The 10,538-nt window shown below is 44.1% G+C and overlaps 1 protein-coding gene across 3 annotated transcripts in view; it reads left to right on the top strand.

The window, feature by feature from the left end:
• Positions 1 to 3,372: 3,372 nt before the first annotated feature.
• ITGA6 (integrin subunit alpha 6) overlaps positions 3,373 to 10,538 on the top strand; it is a 46,661-nt gene continuing 39,495 nt past the window's right edge. For 2 of the 3 annotated variants that reach the window (XM_030017224.2, XM_030017225.2), the window contains exon 1: positions 3,373 to 3,626. In XM_030017224.2, the coding sequence (XP_029873084.1) occupies positions 3,466 to 3,626 (161 nt within the window). In that variant the 5' untranslated portion in view covers positions 3,373 to 3,465. Of the gene's footprint in view, positions 3,627 to 4,205; positions 4,470 to 10,538 lie in introns of those variants that run through there. The other variant, XM_041124324.1, reaches the window with a different exon arrangement.

Raw genomic sequence — 10,538 nt, 5'->3', positions numbered from 1 at the left:
GGCATACGTTCAAAATGGCTGCAGTTTTATGCCTTAGTTATCAGTAATTTTGAAGGAACATCCTTAATTCCTTCCACAGCAATCTGAACTATGGTGTTTAGTTCCCATTTGTCACCAGCATTTCTCTGATCTCTGCCTAGCTACACTCATAAAGTACCTCCAAGTATGTTTACAAAGATGTTTACTCTCCAAACAGTTCAGGCTGGTCATTCTGAAACTACTTAAGGAATGTACCTGACAGCTTGGGTGGAAAAATATTCTCTCTATGTAAAAGACTTAAAGAACTGCTATATAACACTGGTCACAGTGTTTGCCAAAATTCTGAGTCTGGACTGAAATATTTCTTTCAACTCTTATTTTTATTTGCGTAATACTTTGTATATTATATAGAAACATTAAGTTAAAGCCCTGACACTAAATGTTACAAACTCAGACTGTAGACAAATTGTTTAGAATTTGACATAAAATTCTAAACAATTTGTCTACAGAGGTAAAATATTTTTACTTTGCAAGCCAGTAAAGAATGGCAGAATGATGTCTATAGTTGTTTTAGACATCAAAGGGAAAAAGAAAAGTTATAAGAACATACTGACATCTTCATCTAGCACTGTAGTTAATCTGATTTAAATATAGCAACAAGTAAAAAGCTGCATCTTGGGAATCTTTCTGAAAAGAAACTTAAAACTAGGTTATGTTTCTGAGCTGAAAAAACTTGTAGCTTTAGACCTTGCACAGTGAACAAACCTTTTTGGCCTGTATCTTTTTTCATCTGGAATTACATCAATTATAAAATCAAGCCCCCCCCCCCCCCCCCCCCCCTTTTTTTTTAATGAAATGGGAAGGGGATGTTTACGTATTTTGGCTTTTCAGGACCATTTGATGTGCTGCATTAAAGCTGCACAGCTGAGTATCCACAAGTTGTGGTGTATTTCTTTGCATAGTATGTTTTGTTCATACAAAAGTTCAGAAATGTAAAGCATTGTGTCTTGCCTTCCTTCTAGTGAAAGCCTAAAATGCCTTGCCAAGCTCTAGCTTTTCCATCCCACCTCTTCTATTTTCCAGAAATTATTTTTTTCCTTTGTAATTAACTACACGGTTGTATGGAGGAGGAAAGTATTGCTGGCAGTAAGGCTTGCTCAATATGTAGACACAGCAGGCAAACACCTTGTAGCCCTTTGGCCGAGTATCAATACACCGTTAATAAGCAGACAGCTTGAAAATTTGGCAATAGCAGAGCATTTGTTACAAAAAAGAGAGACACCTTTGATCTGGCCATTGCCTTTCTTAGAATCACTCCAGTATTATGTGTAGCAGAGTGCTCACGTTTAATTGGTCATCATACCTAATCTTTGTCCCCCTTTATACAGGGATGGTACAAAAGAGGAATTCCTGAAGTACGTGTTAGTTATCTATAACCCACAGCATGTTTGTTTTGGAGGAAGAGCAAAGGAAGGAAACTGACATTTTTTTAAAAAACTTTTTTTTGCCTCTCCTCATCTAGAGCAAATGAAAATAGTACGAAATTATGAGAGACCATCCAAGGTAACCCTAAGCTGTTTGTGTGCAGTTCTGCTCCACCCTGTATATGGTCTATTTTTGTTGTTCCTATTGTGGTCACTCGAGACAGGTTTTAATAGAACTATGTCTTGGAATGCTCGTTACTGCATCTGGAGATGAGAAAACTCTGTCTCCCCTCAGCAACCTCTGTGGATAACAACAAACAGGTACAACATGCCCAGGCAGCACTGGTTAGAGGGAGGGAGGGAGAGGGAGAAGTCAGATGAACCTAATGTGTCAGTATCATTCAGATGGCTCGGGATGAAAGTATTTTTGTGACTCCTTACACAAGTCGAGTACAAGCATTACTTAAAAAGTAACTATAGTTACTGTAAGAGTATTGTAAGCATGCAAGTTGAAACCGTCCCGAAGGGAAAACTGCTAAGACTTTGGTACAGACCTCAACGCTATTTTAAAAGACTTGTTTTCAAATCTTTACTAATTACTGTGAAATACGTGGATTGTAGTAAGCCTACTTGTAATTAGTCTGAGACCCTTTCCCCTTATGGGTCCTTTAGTGAAACCATAGGATGGTGTTTATGCCAGTACAGTTTTCTGCGGTGGCAGTGACTGTGAAGTGATTGAACACTGGATTAAGACTTTGAATGAGTTGGGCATGAAGAGCAAGCAGGGAAATCTATTAGCAATAAATATCTGGGAGCCTAATTTAACAAAATGTTTTGTTTCCACATTAGATGCACATTTCTGGTGCGTTTTCTCCCCTCTTTTGATCAAGGGTGTTTTGGACTTGCGCCAAAGACTTGTCTGTACATGGAGTTATCCTAGAATAATTACTCTGGAAAAAGTAGCCTGGATTAACTCCATGGGAGCAGAGTATTGTTCCAGAAGGAGTTATTTGGAGTATTGACATATTTGAGTGCTCTGTCTTGATTGCTCTTTTCTCACTTTCTCTGGAATCTCTTGTGTGAGAAAAGAAGCTTCTCTCTTCATATCCTGGATATTGGTAGAAAAGAAGAACAGAGTATTGTCACGCTGCTTGGCACTCGTGAGGTTTTAAAACCTTGCATCCGCTTCCCTAAGCCAGAGCACTAAACAAAGACTCTGCTAGACCCAAACCTACCTACCTCTCTCTCTCTCTCTCTCTCTCGCGTGGATGAAGTGCATGAAGGCATGCTTGCAAATACCCTTCCGGAGTTACAGGTGAAAGCATGAGATAAAATGATCTGGGATCCAAAACCACGTATTGTTTTCAAACAATTAAAAGGTGGGGGTAAGAAATTCTCAGATCTATTCAGAGATAGGAGATGCTGGAGGAGGCTCATGTAGTCTTGAGTCTCTCTCCTCGTGTGCTGTCTGAAGTCTGGAAAACAGAGATACATATGTACTGATATCCCCCCCCCCCCCCCCCCCATGGGTGTGTTGTTTGGGGAGTGAAGACTGAATACAAGAAGCACCTATATACTGGGGTCACGCTGTCCTTAGCTCTGTACCGACCTTACAGCCTTTCAGCAAGGTGTTACGCACGTGTTCAGTACTCTGACTTGCCGCTGAGCATCACCCAGACCGGTCGGCTCTTACCGCGCCCCCCGGCACGGCTTTATTTTCAGTTGTGAAGAGCAAAGACTCGCGCGGTCGGGGGCGCGGGAGGCGGTGTGTCCCCGCCGGCCTCGGGAGGCGGCCGGGCACCCGCGGGCGGGGCGGCCCCCTCGGGTGCCCGGCCCCGGGGACATTTTGTGCCGAGCCGTGCCCGCCGCCCCGGCGGCGGGGGCGCGGGGCTCCTCGGCGGGGAGCCGCCGCTCGGGGGCCGGGCGGCCCGCGGAGGGCGGGGAGGGCGGGGCGGGGCGGGCTCCGTCGCGGCGCGCGGAGCCGGCGGGGCACAACGGGCGCCCTCAGCTCGGGGAGCGGCGGCGGCGCTGGGCAGCAGGTTCCCGTGGCCGGCGAGAGCAGATGGCGGCCGCGCTCCTCTTCTACCTGCCCCTCCTGCCGGGGCTGGCCGGCGCCTTCAACCTGGACACGGACGACGTGATCAGCCGGCGCGGGGAGCCGGGCAGCCTCTTCGGCTTCTCCCTCGCCATGCACCGGCAGCTGCAGCCCCAGGAGAAACGGCTGTAAGTGTTCCCGCGCTCCGCTTGGCCCCGTCCCGGGCCGCCCGCGGGGACCCTCCTCCCTTCCACTGCCGGGAAACTTCCCCTGGCGCCGGGCCGGGGCCGCAAGCCTCCACCTGGTGGCCGGCCGGCCGCCCGCCCGCTGGCGGCGGGGAGCGGGGCCGGGCGGCGGGGCGCCCCGCGGAGAGGGAGCCGAGGGAGGGAGGGAGGGGAGCCCGGAGGGACGGGGCGGCACCTGCCGCGGCCCGTGGGGTGCTGCGGCGCCGCAGGCCGCCCGGAGGCGGCGTGCGCCCGGGCGGAGCGGCGGGGACGTGCCGGGGAGCGAGGTGCCGCCCCGCCCTCCCCGGTGGCCTGCGGGGAGCCGGGGCGAGAAAGGGGGAAGCGAGCAACAGCCCCCGCTGGGAAACCTTCCCGCCTCAGCCGCGACAGCGGTCTCCTGCGCGGGCCCGGCCGGCGGTGTCCCGCGGCGGCGGCTGTGCCCGCGGGGCCCGGGCGGAGCGGGGCGCCGGGAGGCTGGAGCCCGCGGCGGGCTCCCGGGGCTACGGGTGCCTGTCCGGGCTCCCCGGTTTGTTCTCCCTGTGCGTACCTGGCCTCGGGTAATGCAGGGGCTGCTGTTCAAGACGGAACCTGCCCGGGAGTGCAGGTGGGAGGTGGTACAAGGAAGTCGGGAAAAATAAATCCACGTTGGCGGCATATGGGTGAAAGCTAGGAACTTTTGGGAAATTCAGAAAGCCAAGTAAGGCTCCTCCGCACATCTTCAGGATCCTTGCTTCTTCGTGACCGTATCTGAGCAGTGCCTGACCCCACCCTATCCAGCAGTACTGGATGGAGTGTGTCTTGTATAAGGTATTGTTATTAAATAAATGTTCCTTTCCTGACTATTTAGTTTTAATTCAAGGGAAGACAAGCCCATAATCTATATAGAGTTAATGGGATAAGAAAGCTGGAAAGAAATCATACCCTTCATAAAGTTAGCTGGTAAACTTAAAAGTGCTGTGGGCCTGTTTTTCTCACGCTTGTGTTCTCTATGATTTCATAAAACAGTGTGTAAAGGAGTATAAATCACAAATACCCACTTTCCATCTTCCATCTAGTAGACAAAACGAGCTATGGTATCCTGAAGAATGAAATACAAATCTTTGCGTGCCTTTTCAGAGGCCTTTATCTTAATTCTTGACAGGATTACTCTTGCGTTGGTCTCATTTTAGTTCTACTAAGAAAGCAGTGCCTGAAGCTTGTTAGTTTCCCATTCTGTTGTCAGTGCTGGTAGAATGAGTGTGTCAGAATACGCAGAGAGAGAAAGCCAATTACTGAGAAGTCAGTAGAAACACAGAGCGGTCATAGTATTCGAGCTAGTCTGTAGTATTTGGCTGAAATGCTTCAGAGATTACTAGCATGAAAGTTCTGTATTGTATGTATAGTCAGTGCTTCCTCAGGCAATCCGAATCTGGGGACAGAGCTGAGCCAGATGCTATCTGCCTTGACGTGGTTTTCTGAATCTAGGCTTTCATGAGGATCAAGGGTCTCTAATAGAGGGAAAAACAGACTAGAGAAACTGTGTTTTATGGTGATGTGCACTTCTGAGTATGAGATGTCTTGGCCATTTTTAAAATCTATTCATAGTTCTAGCATAAAGAATTTGAGTGCTACCCTGGGTAGCTGCTGGGTAGTAGTCTTGGAACGAAACCTGTTACACCATACAGGCGTGTTACAGTCACTTTGAGCATCGTTTTTCTGTCTGTAGGAGTAGTAATGTGTGGCTGTAAGAGAATAAGACATTAAACATGCTGAACTGTAGCTGTCTTTCATAGGGACAGAGGTATGTTTAGCTCGCTTTGTGTAAGTTCTGTCTCATGAAATAGGTGGGAGTTTTGGTGGGGAAACTTGAAGTGAAGCCTCTTATGTTAGGGTGCATATTTATAGCAGATAAAAATGAGCAACCTTGAACTAATACTGAATGATTTGTGTGGCCTGTTCCACGGAAACCATGTGCAGTTTCTAAATAGCTTGACTCTTTACAGGTGGAGCAAATGGTGTCTGCTGTCCAGATACTGGGTGATGGTGGAAAGTTATGGGAATGGAGGTCATACTGAGGTCTCCTACTGAGAAACAAGTATGTCTAATGCTTGTATGCTGCCCATTATCTGTAACAGCAGGAATTTTAGTAGCTTGTTCTCAGGGGTGCAATACCTCTGCATTCCCAACTGCATTTTGGCCTGTGTTTTGCCTCAACTGCAAAAGTGGTTTTATGTGCAGCTATTTCTTAGTCAGGTAGAAGTATTTATTTTACCACTTCTTCTCGAATGGATGCTAACTTCAAAGCTCAGTTACAGTTTGAGTGTGAACACTGTTAAGTAGTTGCCAAAAATACACAAACCCCATTTCATCATTGAAACTTAATTGAAAGTGACGCTTGGGTTCTCATCTGGCAGGGACTTCCATTAAAAAAAAATTGCCAACCGGAGCACCCCCTGCCCCTCCAATTTTACAAAATTAGAAACCGGTTGTAACAGACATGTGTAAGATCAGTCAGTCAATCCTTGGAAAAACAAGCAAATGAGAGGAGTTGAAATACATGAATTCTATTCAAGGGCTGTTTTAGTCTGTGGCTTGGAGCAAGGCTTGGTAAAACAAACTACATGGTGTGTAATTTTTCTCTTGCCTCACTTAAGTGGTCCTTAAGTGAAAACGGTTGCCTCTTCCTCACACCGGATAATTCAGTATTAAGCATTATGAGAATCCTCTGTAAAGATGAGGGTGGAGAATGTCTAGGAAGCGTGACAATTAAAAGTACAGCTGAAATAGCCTTTGATTAAAAATGGTACTTGCTTTTTGATCACCTTTTTTCTTGGTCACAGGATACTGTGGGTTGCATATAAGCTTTGAAGTGCAATCTTTTCATTTATTAGTGTTAGCTACTAATGCCATGTTTGCCAATGAGGAATTACTTAACTCCCAACAGTATGGGTAAATGACTGTTCAACTGCTTTGACTCTAACCGAGTATAAGGCTATGGACTAGTAACAGGATTTTGTTTTTCTTTGTGAATATTTTCAGGTGAGAAAAGGTGGAAGGTTTGTCAGTTGGAGAGAAGAAGAACTTTATTAATTCACAGTGACTGAAAGTGGACTACTAATGGCATGTGGTTGTGAAAGACAGCCGAATGCAATCTTAATGTGCATCAGGGGAGCATTAACGTTGGAGGTACCAAGGGCAGCCTGCCTGGATTTCTGTGTACAGTTCTGGTTCACTGTCAAGCACAGTGAATCAGGTAGCAGAAAAGGCTAATGGAGCTCCAAAGAGAGCTGAGCTTGTTGCCCCATATAAGATTGTTCTGTTTTTAATCTGTCAATATGATGAAAATGAGGGAGTTCTAGTTCTGCCAGGGGGTGGTGGCACAACAGCAGTGCATTTTGTCTGCAAACTGGAAGAAGGTTTGTAACTTGGAGGGGCCTGAGACTCAGGGACAGCGAAGCTATAGGAGTAATGTGGTTAAAGTTTAAGTAGTCCTGCGATGGAGAACGCGAGTGTATCTAGCATCTATAAATGGGGACTACACTCGCTATGTATATATAATAGCTACTATATATTATAAATAGTTACTATTATAATAAATATATTATTACTAGTTACTATATATATAGTGAGTGTAATCACATATGTGTAGTTTTAGATATATAGAATATATATATAAATGGTATGTATGTGTATATACTCCACGTAAGATGTCCAGCAGGTCTTTCCACTCCTTTTTGTTTGTAATTCACAATGATTTAAGCAAATATCGTGAATTAGAACACAAGGCCCAAGAATATCTAAATTTGTGTATAACTTTACTTGAAAGTAATTCTGATATTATTTTCAGTAGAAATATGGAGCTGAATTCTTGTAGGCTTCTTACTGTTTAAGGCAAAAAAGGATGAGATTGTAGTAATCAACATTAGAGGTGATCTCATCAGCTGAAAAGCTGTGTGGTTGAAAGCTGTGGATAGGCACTTTGTGTCAAGGCTGCACTGACCATTAGCAGCCATAAAGTCCTAAAAATTGCAGTATCTTACTGAAATTTTTACTTGTGACAGGTTTTGCTGATACTGCATATCTCTACTGTGAGCTGTTATATCAATACATAACAAAGTTGCCTTAGGTCAGCAGGGCTGCTGACATTGCTGTACTGCTGCAGTGCATCCTCAGTGGCATTTAGCCAGTACTTCTGTGTTGACTGAGGGCTTGTGCTCATAGACACTTTGCTCCAGCAACAAAAGAGCTGGATTATGCCAGTCTGCAGTGGAAAATGACAATTTCTGCTTTCAGAGGTGGTGGTGTGTAATTCAAGCTTCAGGTGGACTGAATTAATAACAGTGCATATTTACATCTTCAGGATTTAAATGCTTTAATAGTGCTGTTCTTTAGTGCTTCTGTCAATTTTAAAAAAATTTATTATTAATTTTCCTTTTTTTTTTTTTTTAAAAAAAGATGACTGTGTCCTTACTGTCTCATTGCATTTAGTATTTTTTTTCTCTTGAGTGTCTCTCTGGTTTTGTCTATGCAAGCTATTCTTGGATAACCTGCTTAGCGTGCTTGATTACTTCCTTAATTTGCGATAGTAGAGGAGTTTGTCTATGTTCGAGATAGGTGTCTTGTGGCAAAGGTCAGGATCAAATGAAATTGGGAAGGAGGAGGGAGGAGTAGTTTAAGAGTTTCCCTGTAGCGGTAGGGGAAAGATTTTTAAAAAGAAGATCCATCATACTAATATCATGGGTGAAAGAAGTGAGAAGATAAATTTAGATTGCATAAGGGGGAAGAATGTGGAATTGCTATAGGTGGAGTAGGTGGAGTCAAACTGCAGAAGGCAAGCTTTTTCCTAGTGCCAAGTTTGAGTTGTGCTGTGGGTTATCTGTGGCAGAGACACAGCTGACACGTTTACAGGTCAGGTGTACAAAAGTTTGGAAACTCTATCATATAATTGTCACTATCTGACTCCCATTCTTGCAGGTGGAAAAGAAGAGGTTAACATCTTTATTTTTGTTTTTTTGTTGTTGTTGTTTTCCTCAAAGGAACAGGAAAGAATTGTGCTTTTAATCCTGCAGAACTCTACTAAGGCTAGAAGGATGCAAGGGAGCATTGAACTGATACACGCTAGGAAGTTGCAATAGTGTAACCACATCCGTCAATGTAGAAAAAGAGCAGTCCCTGCAAGGCACTGGTGAAGTCACAGGTCATACAGCAAAAATGTGCTTCTACTAGGGCAGTTTAGTCCAGGTGGCTCTAAAAAGGCTGTGTCAGGAAAGATGTGCTGCGGTACAGTCCTTTGCCGTTAGCGGTGCGAGTTCACGGGTCCAACTTCACTGCAGTGTTAACTGGTGTGACAGATGTTCATAGTGTAAAGCTAGCCTTCCCACATGGTAAGTGGCGAACCTCTTATCCCAGTCCTCCATGCCCTTGAGAAACTTGCTTTTCAAGAGGTCAGATACTTTTCAGATAGTGTTTTTTTCTATGGTCACCTGTAAGTGCGTAAGAATCTTAAGTAACCCTGCGGTAGATGGTTATGGTTACTATTTTTAATGTTTTATTTAAAATTCTTAAATTTAATATTTACTTTTTAAAAGGAATTCATTTTAGGTGTTTAGACTATGTACTACTGTCATAGAAATCACAAAGAACACATTTAGAATAGTCCAAATGCACAATAAATGCATAAATGAATCTGGTACCCTTTTGATATGAACACTAGACCTCCTGACTTTTATTATGACTTCATATTTAGATCGTGGTCACAGAGTTAGTTTTATACAAGCACTGCTATTTCTGTACAAATACTACTGAAATAAATAATATTCAGTGTTTATGATTATTAACAGCTTATTATGCTGGTGTTATTAAGAATTAACAAAATTCATTGCTGTGCTAGTGGGAGCCTTCTGTGAGTAAGGACTGTAGCATATGCCTTTTGTCAGCAGTGCTGATGAATGGCCTTATGTGCAGACTCCAGCTTTGAGAAACAGCCTAGGCTATCAGCTTCAATTATAGCTCATAAAATTGTTATGCTCTTACTGGAAGATGCTTGTACCTGATACAGCTCCTTGGTTTTGTAGCTTTTTTTTCTTTTTAACCTATGCTGAGCCTGATCGATGAGTCAGTTTCTAATGTGAGAGGTACCATGTCTTTGGTGGGGTTGATAGACCATAACATTTACAGGGTAGAGGTGATGACAGGTTTAGAAGCATTTTGGCTTATGCTTTCTTCTTTTTAAATGTCTCAATAGATGTGAATGGAAATTTGTGGTGGCACAAATTCCTCTCTCTTCAGGCTATGTGTTTGGAAGGAGAAGGGTGTTCTGTAAGCTGTTACTGTGCATAAAACACAGACCTGCCAAGCTGTTCCAAGGGCATTAAAAGAGAAGTGATGGCTCAATTAACCAAAATTGCTTTAAGTTCCTCTGGTCCAAGTCTGTTGTACTCATCCCTTTCTAGAAGGATGGAATTTATACCAGGTAGTTCTTATTAAATAGTATTAGGATATAAATCAACCTTGATGAACACAGCATGTGCTAGCCCAGCGAGCTCTGTTGCGGCCAAAGTATTAGACACGTCTCAGAAACAGATCAAAAACTTAATCGTGCGTCCTCTAAAACTAGCAAGGTTAAAATAGTGTAACTGGAACAAAATAACACACAATGCAGGCAAGGACAGACCTTGATCTCAGGAAGGAGGAAAAGGCTTTTCTCTTTACTGATGTGAATGAAAACTAATGAACTGCACAAAATATGAGTTAAGGACAAAGGAAAAGTATTCTCCTTGACAAGTTGTTGTGTTCTTGAGCAGGGGCTGTGGGTCCTGACAACTCTGCTTAATGATGCCCAAAGGCTGGGCAGAAGAGTGTTGGGGGGAGGGCTCACAGTTGGAAAGACCAGCAATT

Source organism: Aquila chrysaetos, chromosome 6 (assembly GCF_900496995.4).
Source record: "Aquila chrysaetos chrysaetos chromosome 6, bAquChr1.4, whole genome shotgun sequence".
Classification (NCBI taxonomy): domain Eukaryota; kingdom Metazoa; phylum Chordata; class Aves; order Accipitriformes; family Accipitridae; genus Aquila; species Aquila chrysaetos.
The sequence above is the reverse complement of the archived record's forward strand: the minus strand, read 5'-3'. Positions and strand labels throughout refer to the sequence as shown.